The sequence below is a fragment of the Pelobates fuscus genome, chromosome 5 (assembly GCF_036172605.1).
Source record: "Pelobates fuscus isolate aPelFus1 chromosome 5, aPelFus1.pri, whole genome shotgun sequence".
NCBI classification, from domain to species: Eukaryota; Metazoa; Chordata; class Amphibia; order Anura; family Pelobatidae; genus Pelobates; species Pelobates fuscus.
In genome coordinates, this window is record NC_086321.1 from 372,247,146 (window position 1) to 372,265,612 (window position 18,467).

At 41.7% G+C, this 18,467-nt stretch overlaps 1 protein-coding gene across 3 annotated transcripts in view; it reads right to left on the minus strand.

The window, feature by feature from the left end:
* Nucleotides 1-1,869: 1,869 nt before the first annotated feature.
* The window catches only part of GCGR (glucagon receptor), a 68,520-nt gene continuing 51,922 nt past the window's right edge, over nucleotides 1,870-18,467 (minus strand). For 2 of the 3 annotated variants that reach the window (XM_063456213.1, XM_063456215.1), the window contains 9 exons: nucleotides 17,774-17,880; nucleotides 13,351-13,504; nucleotides 12,549-12,702; nucleotides 9,069-9,129; nucleotides 5,402-5,471; nucleotides 5,075-5,163; nucleotides 4,776-4,914; nucleotides 4,606-4,647; nucleotides 1,870-2,836 (listed from right to left, as the gene is read on the minus strand). In XM_063456213.1, coding sequence (XP_063312283.1) covers nucleotides 2,558-2,836; nucleotides 4,606-4,647; nucleotides 4,776-4,914; nucleotides 5,075-5,163; nucleotides 5,402-5,471; nucleotides 9,069-9,129; nucleotides 12,549-12,702; nucleotides 13,351-13,504; nucleotides 17,774-17,880 — 1,095 coding nt within the window. In that variant the 3' untranslated portion in view covers nucleotides 1,870-2,557. The remainder of the gene's footprint in view (nucleotides 2,837-4,605; nucleotides 4,648-4,775; nucleotides 4,915-5,074; nucleotides 5,164-5,401; nucleotides 5,472-9,068; nucleotides 9,130-12,548; nucleotides 12,703-13,350; nucleotides 13,505-17,773; nucleotides 17,881-18,467) is intronic. The other variant, XM_063456216.1, reaches the window with a different exon arrangement.

Sequence of the window (18,467 nt, forward strand, 5' to 3'; positions counted from 1 at the left end):
TTGTGACCTATATAAAAGGTTTTCAGTGTAGCATTGGTTCATGTTTTATTTCAGCAGACACTGCGCTTGTGAGCTCAACAGCCAGGAACGCCGGGCAATAAGGGCAGTGCTGGCAATCTTCCTAGGTCTTACAACGCAACCCGATATTACTGCCCCCAGAGAAAAGACCCAATGCGAAAAGTTAACTAAAGGGACACTCTTAGCACCAAAACCAGCACATCTTAAAGTAAGGAAAAATGTAGCAGTTTCAGAGAAATGTCAATGTTGAGATTTGAGAATGTGCCTCTAGTGGCTGTCATTGTGTCAACCACTGGAGCCTCTTCCTCAAAAACTGATCGTCGTCATGTCCGGTGCTAAATACATCCAATGATATGAGAAACCTAGACTTGCACCAAGATCATCACAGATGATGGGTTACATCAGGCTCACAATCTTAATAGGGGAAGGGGGACTCATGATGTAAATGAATGGACACACCAAGAGTAGAAATATTTAGACCTAGTCTTGGAATGTTCCTTCAATTTGCACGACATTTTTCAGGAGACGACTGTGATGTCAGAATTTAGTTTTGCCATATGAAATTTTAAACCATGTATTATGCAGCCACACAAGTAATCGTTGCTTATGGTTGCTAATTAAAAACAAATAAAATGCTCTTATCCCTAAGGTGTCAGTTCCTCTTTGGCGGTTGGAAATGTGGTGATGATGTGGTCAGAGTTTAAGTTGATGCATGGATGTACAACATCCTGCAGGCAGTTAACATGTTAAACACGCTTATGCGTTAAAGCCTGAAAACAAGGCAGAAGAGGGTCACGGTCAGTAAAGGGGGGTGGGGAGGAATTGGGAGAATCTGCTGTTAGTTTGGACACCAGTCAAAAAGGTCTTTCCAGAAGTTGCTTGCGTGGTGACAGAATTTACATTTAGGAGATAAAAGGAAGGGAGGGGGTGATATATCTGAGCAGAGCCAGATACAGAATCATGGGACTGATGGAAAAAGCCGAGAGATTCTTAGAAAAACCTGGAGGGGGACCATGCGCGGAGAGGAGGGGGGAAGAGCAGACATAAGGTCAGGAGAAGCGACAGAATATTCACAGAAACAGTGGGAACCGGGGTAAAGAGGAACACTGTATCCAAGTCGGTTCTGTTTAAGGAACAAAGATCAACTAGTGGGTTAGGGAAGGGATGGGGATACAGGATAAGAAATGCCCTTCTCTACCATCCATAAGAAATAAAATACAATTATTTTGGAAAATATTGCAAAATGGTGGAATCTGCAACATCAGACCGGACCTCTCAGATTAGTAAAAATATCAAAGTCAGCTTTTTATAGAGCCCTACCTAACACGACTTCTAGATAATAGGCTAAGTGTATAAAAACATAAATAGGTACCATGATAGGGTAATTTGGTTTAAATTATGTGCCTGACAGAAAAACTAGAGAGGTAGTTTAGATCTGCTTAGGATCCCAGAGCAGGTAAATATATAGTCAGTACAAACTATTCATTAAACATTGACAATGGCCAATGACCTAGAGATCACAGTCTGTTCTTTGTGTGCCATAGAATCGGAGGGGTGCTGGAACACAGACCATCATATAGCTTGCGGGGGGCACAGGGCAAAGAGTTCATTGCAGGTGGCTGGTTGTAATGCGTGTCTTCTCCAATTAAATTCAATTGCTTCTGGAGTTGTGAAGCCACTAATGGTAATCAAGATACATTGTGCCTCTCTAGTTGACTTGTTTGTAATTAGTATAGTATTTTTTTTTTTTTAATTAAGTCAGTTACTCTTCAGTTTAATCTTAGTTGTTGTTGATGTCTAGCTGAAGCAAAAAATAAAAAATATTAATAAAAGTCTAGCAGACATGAGGCTCTCCAAACGTTCATCATTCGTTTTAACTCCCTGAATCCTCTGAGCAATAATGAAATAGCAGTCCAACAATAGATAGCTTATCATAGTTTGTCAACCCTTGAAGGTCATAGAACAAAAGCAAACGTTTATTTTAATCTATGTATCTCCGCACTTTGCTTACAGCTTATTATCTCTTCTCTAAGCTAAGGATAATGGCCCCTGGCAGCGACTCAGTGATGGGTGGTGAAAGGAACATGATTTAAGAAGTTCATCAAAGGGATAGGAGTTTATCCAAGACTGTGCCCAACAGATAGAAAGCTGATGTGATATCAATGCCAGTCAGTTACCAAAGATAGAGCAGGAGTGTGTCCACAGCAGGCGTTGCAGGTTCACGGAGTCTGGAAAACGGGTGGAAAATTTGGTGGTAAAACACAGATGTTGTCCCTGTATTGGAATTGGCAAAAAAAAAATAAAAAATACCAGCTATTTTGATTTCATTGCTTTGTTATCTGCAGCCAAGGGAAAAGATAAAGATTCATTTTCAACTCTTTCTCAGGAATTTCCATATTGGAATGACAGTGCATCGTGGCTTCTTGGACATTAGGAATCGGGCATTTTGGCTATTCCATTTGATATTTTCCCCCATGTTGTGTAATGCAGGACTCGTTCACTGAAATACACAGCGCTCGGCTCTCCTCTCTCCCTCGGCTCACAGAACGTTCTCCGCACTGTCCGGATCGTCATAGCTGAATCGCCTGTCACTCAGCGTGATGTTCTCGGTGATGCTGCTTATCTTCTCGTGGTCCCGCTGGCTGGAACCGTGCTTGGATTTGCCTGTACCGTTCGTACAAGTGCCAACAAGTTTGTATTTTTCACACATGCTGCCCATGCCAGGGCGGGGTGTTTGGCTGTTTGTATGCTTATATTCGTCTTCAATGTCTTTCCCAAGCTTCCAACGCTTCCATTTCTTTAGGAGTTCTGATTGAACCTGGGTCAGAATGGAACAAACAGATCTTTGAGGAAGGAATTAAGAGAGAGCCCTGTCTAACATAATATGTTGCCTGGGAAACTTCAATGAATCAAATCATTGCCAGACATAATATATACAGACAACACTATTGCCTGGGCACTGCTATTCATTTTCTACTTTCTTTGTCCAAACTAACATTGCCCCGTTTTACTTCCTACAACCTCCTGCTCAGAAAGTTTGTCAACACAACCACCACCTACTCAGATGCTCTCCTCTTCTCTTCCTCCACCCTCCTGGCATTGAGATGTTGACCCATATTCTCTTAACACTTAAGAGCCAAAACATTGCCTCACTACTCAGCCTTTCTCAACCGATCTCCCGTTATCTCCTACCTACTAAGATTCTATCCCACGGTTCTCCCCTATACCTCCAGCCTCTAAAGCATCAACTGCCCTCCTGCTTATGTCCCCTCAGATACTGGAGTAGAGTCTGAAAGAAAATGGAACACACATTCTAGGCATTCTTATTTTAACCTCAATTGGACACTTTTTCTCAGATTCTCTCCATTTACTCCAGAGTCACTCTGTCCCTCTCACTCCCTCCCTAGTGTCTTGCTGAGATCTGGACCCCTGTGATTCTAGACAAACTCCACCTCTGGTTTAGACACTGTACCCCTCACCATTTCCATTAGAACTTGGCTTGAGTTTCCAGATAGAGGAAAATGTTATATATTTCTCCATAAATAATGATGCAGATGTTCTGAGCAGGAAGCGGACTCTGTGCACGAGTGACAGTTCAGAGTTATGGCATATGTCGCTTGTGACAGGAGTTAAAGTTGCACTGACACCTAAAAATGAAATCCGGCTTGTGCACATCTAAAATCGCACGTACTCTAAACAAAAGCTTTTCTTTATAGAGGAGTGTGAGTGTTGTGCTCTCACTTCGCTGCTACTGTGGTTATTTGTTTATAGAAGAAAGAAGGCTTTATCCTTGGGAGCAGATCAAGCGGCAAGAGAAATTCTTCCCCCCAGCCCCTGATAATATGTGGGAAACAATACGGAGCAGATCCATCCCCGTCATAAAAATCAAAGTTTAAGGGGCACACTATACACCATAACCACTGCAGACTCTCATAATCCCCATTCGGCTTCGCACAGGTCCAGTACAGCACAGACTGAGGGTGCCCTAGCTCCTCGCTTGATAACTTGAAGAAGTTACACTTTCATATTGAGTCCAAATTTTAACGGCATTCAGCTGACATGCTAAGCCAATGAATGCCTTCCAAGTTTGGACAAAAAATAGTATTGCTAATGCAGAAGTCCAACCCCTGCAAGAGGCCAAGGAAGTGGCTGAACTCCAGGCACCAGAGGGTAAAAGATTACGACTTGAAGAAAGTTGGGAAAATGTCGGCTCTGGCACAATTGTGAAAAACAGCTGTAATATAAAAAATAAATAAAGAAATCACAATTTTATTGTACCAGAGGATGCTGGATGTTCAGTAGCATGTGTCATCCACTTGTGCTTTTTCTGAAGGTATTTATAATGTCAAACTGGCCCATGTCGAATTCACCAGTGAACTGCAAATTTAAGGTCCAAATGGCTACGCTGGAAGCATTTTCCCAGTTTGGCTATTTTGGTAAAACAAAGCTGTATTCCTGGCACTATATCTCCCTCTGCCTCCCCCCTCCCTCGCACTACCCATTGCTAGATTATATTGTCTTTATAGACCTCTAGATATCCCTGTGAAGAAAATATAGATAATACTGACTGTAATACATTAAACTTACCTCCTTGTTCACAAAACAGTACAGCACTGCCACCAGCATGCCCTACAGAAGATGAAAACCATCAGAAATATTTACTGATCACAGACGGACACTAATGGGTTCAGTAGAAGGTAAGACGAATTAGGGGTGGGATTCTAATAGGAAGACATTATTTAATAAGAGAGACTCACCTGGAAGGAACTAAGAAAGAGGTCGAAGAATAATTTGACCATGCGCAGTGTACCCTTTACGTTTTCGTCTGTGGCAAAGGCAAACACCAGTTCGTTGATACCCAGCAGTGGAATAAGAGTCAACGTGGATCTAGCCAATCTGGAGAGATGGAATAAGACAAGCATCTGTCTACACCCACCTCTACTCAACAGTTGCTGCTCAGTGTAAGCGGTGGGCACAGTATGCACTGCCCACCACCCAGTACCACTGAAGAATGCCCGTAAAAATAAAATTTCTTCAGGTTTTGCAAGTCTCTCACCTGAATTTATAGTCTGTATACCTCATCTGATGAGCTCGCATCTTGGACACCAGAATCTGGATAATCCGAACAAAAATTACAAAGTTGATCTAGAAGAAAAAAAATAAAAAAAATAAGAAATTTAAAATGACGGAAAGCATAAATCAATACCCTTATGCTAAAATTAAGTACTTTAGGTATTTCAAGGCCATAACATTATGACAATGTGAAATTCCATGAACAAACATGAAGCACCCAACGCGTTTCACACTGCCTTCATGGGAATGAATTTCACAAATGGCTGGCGCTCAAAACATCCCTTCCATACACAATTTACTTACAACATACCAGAATAGTAACAAAGACAGGAGATCTCAGGATCCACCAGTACGCCATGTTATCGTTCTGGGTCCAACACCTGAAGAAGGGTCAAACAAAAAGGCAACCAGTAAGCTAAACATGTCATTACGTAACAGAAAATCACCTAACTGTCTGAACCGCTTTGAAATCATTGTATAGGAAAGAGGATGACATATTTATATTTAATTGTAATGCCTTCTCTCCCCACTGTTGATATCAATTGAGCATCCACATATGCAAACGAGCTGATAATGTCACTTAGGTACAAAGCAGCCAATTAATGTTGAACTATATTTCCCATGAGGTCTAGCATGAACTGAAGCTCACACGTGTGTGGTGCCAAGATTGCCCATCTGTGCTTTGCAAGAAGCAGCTTGTCAAACCGCACAGTGCCTTTGTGTTATCTGTTAATAGAAAGATCTCAATAAAGGAAACCGGTCACCTAAAAATTGCCATTATCGATCATTAATACTTCAAGAACTAACAAAGGAACTTCTGGGGGTTTCTTTCATTGTATCCATTTGTAATGTCAACACTGGGACTCCCTAAATGGAAAATGCAATGTTAAATATTTAATTTACCTAAAGGGCTACGTGTGTTTTTTTCAAAGACTGCCATGGCTGTAACTTTATACCTAGCCTGACTACTAAATAAGTCATTGACAGCCACGTAGCGATGGGAAATATGCGCTAAAGAAGGGGTGGGGAACCTTTTATCTGCCAAGGGCCATTTGGATATTTAAAACATCATTCACGGGCCATACAAAATTATCAACTTAAAAATTAGCCTGCTGTATTTGGTCAAACTTTTAATTAACTCATTCCTAAGGCTTACTTCACTGTTTTCTTCCTGCGAGCATGGTGCTGTTGGAGCGTTGCCATGGTAACGTTGCCTACTGGGTCCTAGCTCCCTTACTCTCCCTTAACAAACTGCCTGGAGACCGGTGAGGGAGATCCACTGGCCCGAAAAAGCAGACAGCAGGGCCGGCCCAAATGATTTAAGGCCCACGGGCCGGAAGTTCCCCCACTCTTGTTTTAAAGGAACAATCCAAACACCTAAAGTACTATCGTTTACTGAAGTGCTTCATTTGTCCTCTTTTTCTCATTTTACAAAAAGTGCAGATTTCAATCGAAACTGATGCTTTTATAAACAAACCTTTTATAAATGAACACGTTTATAAACACCTCCCTGGCTGTCAATCAGACAATCGGTACTGTTACTTCCTGGTTTGGTTAGTTCAATGGATCTAAATTCAAGAGTCAGGCAATTACCCAGAGCACCTGCCTTGCAAAGACTTCTCATTGAGCTGCATTGGGAAGTCTGTGTTTGGACAGTCACAGAAAGCCACGGAAAAATTATTATTATTTTTTTTTATTTGGGCATTAGGGTGCCCTTTAATAGTTTACCCTGTGGGTACATCCTATTCAGAAAACCGCAAGCAAGGAGTGTCGACTAACACATTATCAGATCAAACTGATCTCACCACAGGCAGCATGCAAGGCAAAAGCCAGGGAAGTTCTCTCTGCACAATATACATATTTTAAACCTTGCTCCTCATTACAGTCGGTGACAGGCTTTGTCGGCCATGTATGTGTGACACAACCTGCAAGGGGTCTAGCTATGGATTACTCTTTTAGATCTGGGGATAAGTAAGTAAAACAACAGCAAATTGGGTGTTTTGCTCAAAACAGCCAAACATGGTTAAGCAAAACAGCCCCAGCCAAAACGCACTCACAGCAACTACAATGACAGGTCTTCCCTGTATGAGCGATACACACTCTCTTTTACAGTCTGTTTGTAAAGAGTTTGCCCTTCCTGCATTTCAAGCAATGTTAAAATACTAATATAAAAGGCCACATTTTCTAAACCTTTTGCCACTCAGAGGGATACTTGTAACCCCCCTTCGTGCTGACACTGATGTGTTATGAAGCAGTTTGCTGGCTGGATCCTCTCCAGGGTTTCCGGAAATTGGATTGTCTCTCTGACAGCAGCTAATGAGTCTTATCAAGAACAGCGTCTAGATAAACAGATGTGATTCCATGTGAGTGGACTAGTGTGATTCTTCACCTGCTGTATGTTTTGCTAATGTTATTTTATAGCTAATTCCTAGTCATACTCCATCTCTTGACTCCAAAAATCGTGATACGGAGCGATAGCTTTAAATTAAGAAGTGCTGGCTAATTACCTACAGATAAGACAATCCCCCAAGGTATCACATGCTAACATTAACCCACACACCCTCGGGATCCTCGCAGTCATTGAATTATAGGGATGGCTCAACTGTTGTAGAACTATACCACCTGTTATGCCAGCCTCAAGACTTGCAAAGCATTGTGGGAGATGGGGGGTATAGCTTTTGGCCATCACTAGTCTTGCAACCTTTGGCATTCTAAGTGCTGGGCATCACTTAATGAATGCCTGCTCGGCATCATGGGAGCTGGAATCCACGGCAGCTGGATTGCCAGAGGCTAAACATTTCTAAGCTAACTTCAACTCTCCTTTGAAAGAATCAGCAAACACTAGAATGAATACATAGGTTACTTTATGTTTCCCCAAGGAGGACATAAAAGCAGCATTCTTTTAAAAAATTGAGCTCTTTATTGCATGTTTTTTTTTTTTTTTTAAGGATAATATTCTTTTTAGTGTTTATTCTGCTGCTAACCTCTAAACATTATAGTTTGCGGCAGAAGCCATGCTAGCAGCGAGCCGTGCTATTTGCGTCTTGCGGTTGATTAGCCCTACTAAGATATGGAAGTTTCGTGACGATGGGGATATGAATACAGAAATGCTAATTTAAACAACTTTATATAAAACATTTAATTCCTGTGTATTTTGAAACTGACCACTTTTTAATGTGAAAACCTTGCGTTTGCATGTTGCTCTGATTGAACAGAGACAAACAGGTGGAGGAAATTATATTATGATAGATTATCTAAGTGATCTGATTCCCCCCACACGCATAGAATTTGCTATCCATGTGAACAACGGTCTCAGATATACAAGTCTTTTCTCTTTATTACAGGATGTGGTGTATATGGTCGACAATGATATGACTGCCTTTCACCTTATTATCAGTCATCTTTTAAAGTTTTATAGCAAATAAACCCATGTTCTGAGAATGTCATTTATCGTTAGTTTGTATCTAAATGAAACTATAAATGTGCATTTTTTTTATTATCTTTACATTTTAATAAAGATAATGGACACATCTATCTTCCGTTAAGGTTCAATATTCATATTCTGCAAAACATCACAAACGCTAACTGTACCCTCTTCTGGCACAGAACCCATAGGCCGTGTTACAGGGGTTCAGGGTAGAGATGTGAGTGAATTTTCTGAACCCATTGAAAAAGCCAATTTGCGAGGGTTCTTTTTATTCAGTAGGAGGCAAATTTTATCAATATGTATTCTATTCATTTCTTATTACAATTAAACGTGAGCAGTATTCTTATTAAGGTGCATGATTTTACAGAGCATCAAACAGTGGCCCAACACAATGTCATCCTCTGTAGATGGTGGTTTTGGCAGAGCCAGGCTCATTAATTGCCCAGCTCAGTAGGCACCTCTCCAGCTTCATAGATTTCCTTAAGGACTTTGCCCTGCAAATTATGCAGATAACCTTATTACCTATATAAACATACATACAGGTACTTACGCTTTATTTTCATACATATATTTCATGACTACCCAAGGGATGATGAACAGCACTGGGGCACCTGCAAGAGAACAGCATAATTATTACTCAAGTGTCAATGGAGTTATTGGGAAAATATTGATACTCACTTATACATGGTCTATTATAATTGCAGCTATGAGGTTATGGTGTAAGGAGGTCCCCTGTCTCCCCGCACACAGTGTATTATAAATGCAGCTATAAGGTTATGGTGTAAGGAGGTCCCATGTCTCCCCTCACACAGTGTATTATAAATGCAGCTATAAGGTTATGGTGTAAGGAGGTCCCCTGTCTCCCAGCACACAGTGTATTATAACTGCAGCTATAAGGTTATGGTGTAAGGAGGTCCGCTGTCTCCCCTCACACAGTGTATTATAACTGTAGCTATAAGGTTATGGTGTAAGGAGGTCCCCTGTCTCCCCTCACACAGTGTATTATAACTGCAGCTATGAGGTTATGGTGTAAGGAGGTCCGCTGTCTCCCCGCACACAGTGTAATATAACTGCAGCTATAAGGTTATGGTGTAAGGAGGTCCCCTGTCTCCCCTCACACAGTGTATTATAACTGCAGCTATGAGGTTATGGTGTAAGGAGGTCCGCTGTCTCCCCGCACACAGTGTATTATAACTGCAGCTATAAGGTTATGGTGTAAGGAGGTCCCCTGTCTCCCCGCACACAGTGTATTATAAATGCAGCTATAAGGTTATGGTGTAAGGAGGTCCCATGTCTCCCCTCACACAGTGTATTATAACTGCAGCTATAAGGTTATGGTGTAAGGAGGTCCCCTGTCTCCCAGCACACAGTGTATTATAACTGCAGCTATAAGGTTATGGTGTAAGGAGGTCCGCTGTCTCCCCTCACACAGTGTATTATAACTGTAGCTATAAGGTTATGGTGTAAGGAGGTCCCCTGTCTCCCCTCACACAGTGTATTATAACTGCAGCTATGAGGTTATGGTGTAAGGAGGTCCGCTGTCTCCCCGCACACAGTGTAATATAACTGCAGCTATAAGGTTATGGTGTAAGGAGGTCCCCTGTCTCCCCGCACACAGTGTATTATAACTGCAGCTATAAGGTTATGGTGTAAGGAGGTCGCCTGTCTCCCCGCACACAGTGTATTATAACGGCAGCTATGAGGTTATGGTGTAAGGAGGTCCCCTGTCTCCCCGCACACAATGCATTATAACTGCAGCTATAAGGTTATGGTGTAAGGAGGTCCCCTGTCTCCCGAGCACAGTGTATTATAACTGCAGCTATAAGGTTATGGTGTAAGGAGGTCCCCTGTCTCCCCGCACACAGTGTATTATAACTGCAGCTATAAGGTTATGGTGTAAGGAGGTCCGCTGTCTCCCCTCACACAGTGTATTATAACTGCAGCTATAAGGTTATGGCGTAAGGAGGTCCCCTGTCTCCCCGCACACAGTGTATTATAACTGCAGCTATAAGGTTATGGTGTAAGGAGGTCCCCTGTCTCCCCTCACACAGTGTATTATAACTGCAGCTATGAGGTTATGGTGTAAGGAGGTCCGCTGTCTCCCCTCACACAGTGTATTATAACTGCAGCTATAAGGTTATGGTGTAAGGAGGTCCCCTGTCTCCCCGCACACAATGTATTATAACTGCAGCTATAAGGTTATGGTGTAAGAAGGTCCCCTGTCTCCCCTCACACAGTGTATTATAACTGCAGCTATAAGGTTATGGTGTAAGGAGGTCCCCTGTCTCCCGAGCACAGTGTATTATAACTGCAGCTATAAGGTTATGGTGTAAGGAGGTCCCCTGTCTCCCCGCACACAGTGTATTATAACTGCAGCTATAAGGTTATGGTGTAAGGAGGTCCGCTGTCTCCCCTCACACAGTGTATTATAACTGCAGCTATAAGGTTATGGCGTAAGGAGGTCCCCTGTCTCCCCGCACACAGTGTATTATAACTGCAGCTATAAGGTTATGGTGTAAGGAGGTCCCCTGTCTCCCCTCACACAGTGTATTATAACTGCAGCTATGAGGTTATGGTGTAAGGAGGTCCGCTGTCTCCCCTCACACAGTGTATTATTACTGCAGCTATAAGGTTATGGTGTAAGGAGGTCCCCTGTCTCCCCGCACACAATGTATTATAACTGCAGCTATAAGGTTATGGTGTAAGGAGGTCCCCTGTCTCCCCTCACACAGTGTATTATAACTGCAGCTATAAGGTTATGGTGTAAGGAGGTCCCCTGTCTCCCAGCACACAGTGTATTATAACTGCAGGTGTAAGGAGGTCCCCTGTCTCCCCTCACACAGTGTATTATAACTGCAGCTATAAGGTTATGGTGTAAGGAGGTCCCCTGTCTCCCCGCACACAGTGTATTATAACTGCAGCTATAAGGTTATGGTGTAAGGAGGTCCCCTGTCTCCCCGCACACAGTGTAATATAACTGCAGCTATAAGGTTATGGTGTAAGTAGGTCCCCTGTCTCCCCGAGCACAGTGTATTATAACTGCAGCTATAAGGTTATGGTGTAAGGAGGTCCCCTGTCTCCCCGCACACAGTGTATTATAACTGCAGCTATGAGGTTATGGTGTAAGGAGGTCCCCTGTCTCCCCGCACACATTGCATTATAACTGCAGCTATAAGGTTATGGTGTAAGGAGGTCCCCTGTCTCCCCTCATACAGTGTATTATAACTGCAGCTATAAGGTTATGGTGTAAGGAGGTCCCCTGTCTCCCCGCACACAGTGTATTATAACTGCAGCTATAAGGTTATGGTGTAAGGAGGTCCCCTGTCTCCCCGCACACAGTGTATAACTGCGGCTATACGGTTATGGTGTAAGGAGGTCCCCTGTTCCTGTCTCCCTGCACACGTATTATAACTGCAGCTATAAGGTTATGGTGTAAGTAGATCCCCTGTTTCCCTGCACACAGTGTATTATAACTCCAGCTATAAGGTTATGGTGTCAGGAGGTCCCCTGTTCATGTCTCCCTGCACACGTATTATAACTGCAGCTGTAAGTTACAGTGTTTTATACCCGCTGCAATTTGGAAAAATTAAATAACTTTAGCTATAAGTCTTTCTCTCACTGAATAGGGGCTTCTTCCATTGCCTAAAATCAAATTTGTTCTTCCACTGCCTGTCTAAATATGTGTACCATGTGTGGACCCTTTTATTATTTAAACAGCACAAGCATATTTTACAGAGCTTTACAATTTTGCAATGGGAATATAAAATAACAAACACGAATTGAACAGATAAAAGAGGGGAACAGATCACAATCTATGAGAACGTGAGATAGAGAGGAGCAGTCAGCGGTGAACACAGGCTAATATCAGACACCCAACAAATTTGTATTTATTTGTATTACGTATTTTGAATGCATTATATATAAAATACATTAAACTGGAGTAATTTCCAGACTGGAGTCCCCCGTTAACAAGTGAGAGGTCCCCAATGCCCCTGTTCAGTTCATTTGGAATGTCGAATGAATAACTCACCCCAACCAATACAGACATAAAGCGCAAAGTAGCTCCTCTCCGAGAAGACCGCGAGAACCAGCAGATTGTGCAGGTAGATGCCCTCCACCAGTAGCCAGCAATAGTTTGCAATAATTCCATAATGCATAAGGACTGTGGTAGCCTGACATCCAGCCTTAGGAAAGAGCACAGAGAGGTAGAGGATAGGACCCAGTATTTAAATACAAAATATCCAGTCAATATAAAGTGTGAATGTTTAGTATGTGCCCACGGGATGACCTTCCTGTTATAAAGCTGTAGGTTCTCTCGTTCTAGGGTTATCAGAATAGAAATAGGTGCAATACACCGAACGGATATAAAGTGCTAGAAACAGAAAGCACGGTTCCTGTACTTCACATGCTGGGTAACCTCTTCTAGTAATAATAATTCAAATGGATTAAACAGAATTCTAAAGGTGACTATGTAGCACTCCGGAATCGTATGGCCTTTCCTATCTGCCCAGAGACTTTTTGAAAATACCCATTTACCCCGAAACCAGATAAAATTAGCATATGTACCCCAACAACCAAAGGATTTGCCTATTTACTCTAACCGCCTTGACAATCCCACCTCGAATGTTTCTCCAACCACCAGCAGACAAAGGAAATGCTCCTACACACTGCCCATTTACCATGAAATCCACCAATTTTATGTGAAACTACAAGCTAAATCCCTGACATCCCAGCTGGGATTGTAAATGGACTTTTTCCATCCAGGTGTTTTTAGGATATATTATTTTATAAGGGCGGTAAACAGTTCACTTAATGCTTTTATAAACTCTCACCTCATTGTCTGACCAGTGCTGTACAGAATTGTCATCCAATATCTCGGTGTAAATATTTTTCAAAAGACTGTCATTTACTAGGACGGAAACAGCCCGGAGGATGAACGAGGAGAACAGGTTAATGTGGATGTAGTTCCTCATACAATGTAGCTTACTGTAGGAAACACAGAGCAGGGAGGTGTTTGGTAAGAAACAAGGAGAGTAAATCAGCAGAATAATCAATTACTACAGCGGAGAAATAAGATGAAACCATAACAGTGAAAATATATATTTTTAAAGATTTCGTTAAGATTACAATTATAATATAGCAAAAAAGGAAAATACAAACAAACACATTTTGCAGTATTATTACATGTACACTACATATTATCAAAGAATGTTGGTAATGGTGGACAGTACAATAGGTTGGGAAGCAAAACTAGGTTAGTGGAAATAGGTTTTCTGGAGGGAATAAATTGATAATTTCCTAAATCACTGAAATAATGAAACAGTCCTAGAAAAATTATATTTTATCAATAAGTCTCCCATGTTGTAATTATTTATAGAGTCTGCAATCCATACTGTCCTTAATAAACTACTATGTCCTTTTATGTCAGTCTGCCAGAAAAATAAAGAAAGGCTTAAGAAAACAGAACTAAAAGTCAAAATTCTCATGTCACGGCAGTGATGTAAAACTGCGTATAATATCACCCCATCCGTGACCGAACCAGCCACACAGCCCATGCCAGACCAAACCATCCATGAGCCAGCCAGCCACAATGCACATGCCAGACCACACCATCTGTGAGCCGGCCAGCCACACAGCCCATGCCAGAACACACCATCCGTGATCCGGCCAGTCACACAGCACATGCCAGACAACATTACCCGTGACCCGGTCAGTCATACAGCACATGCCAGACCACCCCATCCATGACCCGGCCAGCCACACAGTACATACCAGACAACCCCATCCGTGACCCGGCCAGCCACACAGAGGCAGCAATAGCACTTGGCTTAACCAATCAGAACTATAGTCTGGGAGGTCAGGCTCTGGAGGTACCACTAGTCAATGGGAAATGCTTGCGTAACTAAGCTGGACAGCCACCGTGGGAAAAAATGGACTGTACCTTAGAAATTATACAACAGATTGCAACTTGCCGAACCTTAGATTTTTTATTTCCTTTATTTATAACAAAACTATGGGTACACTTCTTTCACGTTTACTGCATTTGGGTAATAATACAATTCTTACATCTATGGTCATTGGGAAGGGACAATACAGAGAGATTATATATAACGCAAGTCTACCACTGCTCTTAAGGTGCAGACTCTGCAAAGAGGACTCCGAGACAATCCAGCATATAGTAGCCGGGTGCAAGATGTTAGCACGGACAGCACATACAGAGGCACAACTGCCGGGATTTTGTACCGAAACATCTGCATAGAATATGGGAGATGCCGCAAAGGGGTAGTTGAGAATGAATGGCCGATATCCTGTGGGACTACCCAATCCAGACAGACAAGCAAGTAATGTCCAACCAAGCCAACATAGTGCTGGTAGACAAGGAACGGAAGACTGCGGTGATGGTGGATGTGGCAATAACCAGTGACCATGACATCTTCAAGACGAAGGAACATGAGATGGTGGACAAATACCAAGTGTTGAAAGAGCAGCTAGAAAGGATGTGGAAAGGGACGGTAGTAGCCCCAGTGGTGGGAGGAACACTCTGGGCTGTAAGATTATAAAATAAGGAGTCTGGAAAATAGATATGGCATGAATGTGAGGCCGCTGAGAGCAGCGCACCCTTAAAGGAATCGCAAAAGCATACGCCCAAGGCAGGCTTGACTTTCAGGCCTACCTCCTTTGATTTATGTGCTTCCACTGTGGAAGCCGGGTCTTCTATAGCACCAATTAACCCTTTCAGACCCATGTGAGTGCAAGGCCAACGCATTGTTTGTAAACAAACGGCTCTACAAATGTTAGAACTGGGTAGACGATTTTAACAAGAATCCTCTCTTGATCAGGCGTTGAATGAAAGCATGCAGCTCACAGTGACTACAAATCATAAATATCTGCCATATGAAAAAGAGGCCGCAGTCCAAGAGATAATTAAAATGCTGCGTGACGATAAAAAAAGTTTGAAAAGCGAAATGCGTTACAGACCAGAGTCTAGAGTATTTTATTTTTATTATATTGAAATATTGGTTTTCAATGCACCTGTCTCCGTCCCTGTCCTGCTAGCCTGAGTATTACTCCAGCTTGTACAGTGTGTCTGCATCTGGAATGTGCGTGACTGCCTATGGATGTGCGGAATGAGTATCAATACAAACAGGGATTCATTTCTGACTGGCGTTTGAGGAAAACTAAAAAAACAAACTAACAAAAAAAAAAAACTTTAATAAATGCCAGAGACCTGAATTGCTTCATTTTTTGGGGGGTCAATCTTTCTTTTAGCGAGGCATTTGAGTATCACAATACAGGAAGAAGAAAGAGGAGTTACATGTCAGGAATCAAAAGATTGTCATAGCACAAGGAAATAAACTCCTGGTTAAGGCAGCCTCATATTTACAATAATACATAACAAAGCAAAACGAGCTAGGCAAACATGTCAAAGTGCGTGGTAGAGGCAGCCAGCCATCGTGAAGATGCAAGACATGGTGAGTACTATGTGGGTGAATGAAGAGGGATGCAGGCAGAAAACGTACGTTGGATCTAGAAGGACATTTCTCACTAAAGTGAATAACCCTGTTGACTAACAGTGATGGGAGTTGCAGCCTGACAGGATCAGAACAGCCACAGGCTTATCCAACCCTGAAGCACACCCAACTGTTCCACGTAAGTATCTTGATACAAATAGAATGAGTCATGTGAATCCGTGTGTTGCCTGGATATAGTGGGGAACCCGCGATTTGCCAACTGTCGATACAACAACAAAGAAATGGAAGCGGGATAAGGCAGATTAGTTGGCTGTGAACGTCCCCAGTCTGGAACAAAGTTGTTTCTGTTTCAGTAAGTCGTCATGTTGCAATCCGCTCTGAAGAGGTCAAACGATCTTGATTGCCAGCCATGTGTTTATCAGGTCACTAGGGTTTTAGTTAGAACACTCAAAAATATCCAAAAGGCTCTGCTCTGCGAGAAACCAGCGAAGACATAATGAATGGGCGGCTTTGGAAGGGGATGGAAAAAAGGTATATCCCCCAACTGCAGCAGGACTATTATCAACCAGAGCCAGCAAAGCAAAATGAGAGTAAACAAATGTATTTTGGATCTTATTGAAGAAAATTCACACCCCTACTCTCCTGAAAGAGAAGGCAGTTTATGTGCGGTTTCTATCATTGATTTCCAAATAAAAAAAACGGCCCAGCACTGTATGTATTGTCACAAATACTGATGGTTTATTGAAATAAATACATGTGATGCTCTGTATCTGGGGGACCCTCGGCTTGTGCGGAACTACACGTTCCAAGATGCTTTGCTAGTCTTACAACCTACCATTAACTAGCTTTTTTTTCAGTTTTCTCCACTTTATAAAAGCAAGTAAGTCTTCCCTTGTATGTTAACAAAAAATGAAAAGTGATTTTTTTCATCAAAGATCCCAAGTGCATTTTAAAAATAACAACTTTTGCATCTAGTGTTTAAAATACTGATTTGGGTTCATCGGCATTTACTTTTTTGGCAAACCCAAATATAAACTGTTTAAACTGAATTAATGACTACAAATGTTCCAAACACTTGCCTTCAGAGTTCAATTTGTAAATGTTGATTTTTGAGCGGAGTGAGTGGAAGAGCACAGTACCATGATAGCTACTTTTACATATGCTAGAGTCGCCACACACAGTGCAAAGCAGTAAAGTAATCATACATCATGATCGTGCCCGGGTACATTATGTTTCCCCGAAGCCATGTGGAAAACTGGATGTCTGAGAGTAATGGGAGTTACAGCCCGAAACGTACTGTGTGCAGATGCATCCTAACCCTAAATCCTCCAGAAACCTTTACTAGCGTAACCAGCATTGTAACCAAAACTGACCTCTTTTAGAAATGTTGCAACTTAACTAGCCGGTATGATGCACTGCGTGATAAACTTGACATTTTTATGGAATGTTTCAAATGCATTAAAGAGGAAAATATGTTGTTTTTTTTGCTGCAGGACACTGGCAGATTCCTATTGACTGTAGGAGTCATCTTAATTTACCCCAGCCAATAGGAATTTGAGCTTACATACATTGATGTCTGGAATTTGCATTATTGATATTTTCAAGTTAGTAAAATACCTAATTATAGTATAATTAGAGGTATTAATAATTATTATATATATATATATATATATATATATATATATATATATATAATATATATATTTAATAATGCTATAACCTATTCCACAGAGCTGTACAATGGGTTACGCTTACTTCAGGCTTAGATATCTCTTGAACTCACCTGAAGCCTACGAGGATGGCCAAAGCTAATATGAGAGATCCCAGCGATACAGAGTATCCAACAGTGTACATGATTTTAAAGCTGTCATAGACTTTGCCGTATCTCTCCTGCAAACAAGACAAAAGATTATTCTCAAACATTGAAAAACAAATAAACTTCAAATTTGCACCAAACTCTTTAAAATCAATTATTTACCTTTTCCCATGCCACTGCTATAAGGTCCTCTGCTTCTAATCTTTGTGCAATGCTCCCTCTCTCCTGACCACTTTGACAGCTTTATTTTTTTATTCAAGGTTTTGCATAAAACCAGTTTCAAATTCATGGGATCTTTCCTGACCTTTGGTTTTTAATTGTAGAAAAAACATTTCTCCAGTCCAGAAGCTACCCCACACCTCTGTATCATAATTCCTATCCATTTCAAATCTGTCTACTCTACTCTCTCTCCCATCATGACCCTATACAGGTCAACTATCTCATGAGGTTTCTTTGGAGACCTCCCAGTCATTATTATTATTATAATCAAACACTAGCTTGTTTCTGACTTATCTACTTTTGCGTCAACCTACTTGAGTGCTGTCCATAGTTTGCCTCTGACCTAGATCGATCTCTCTCTCCTGGCTATTCTACGTGCTACTACGAGTTTCTCATATTTTCTTAAGAGCCATCTTCTGGGTAGTCATTGGAGAACGACCCC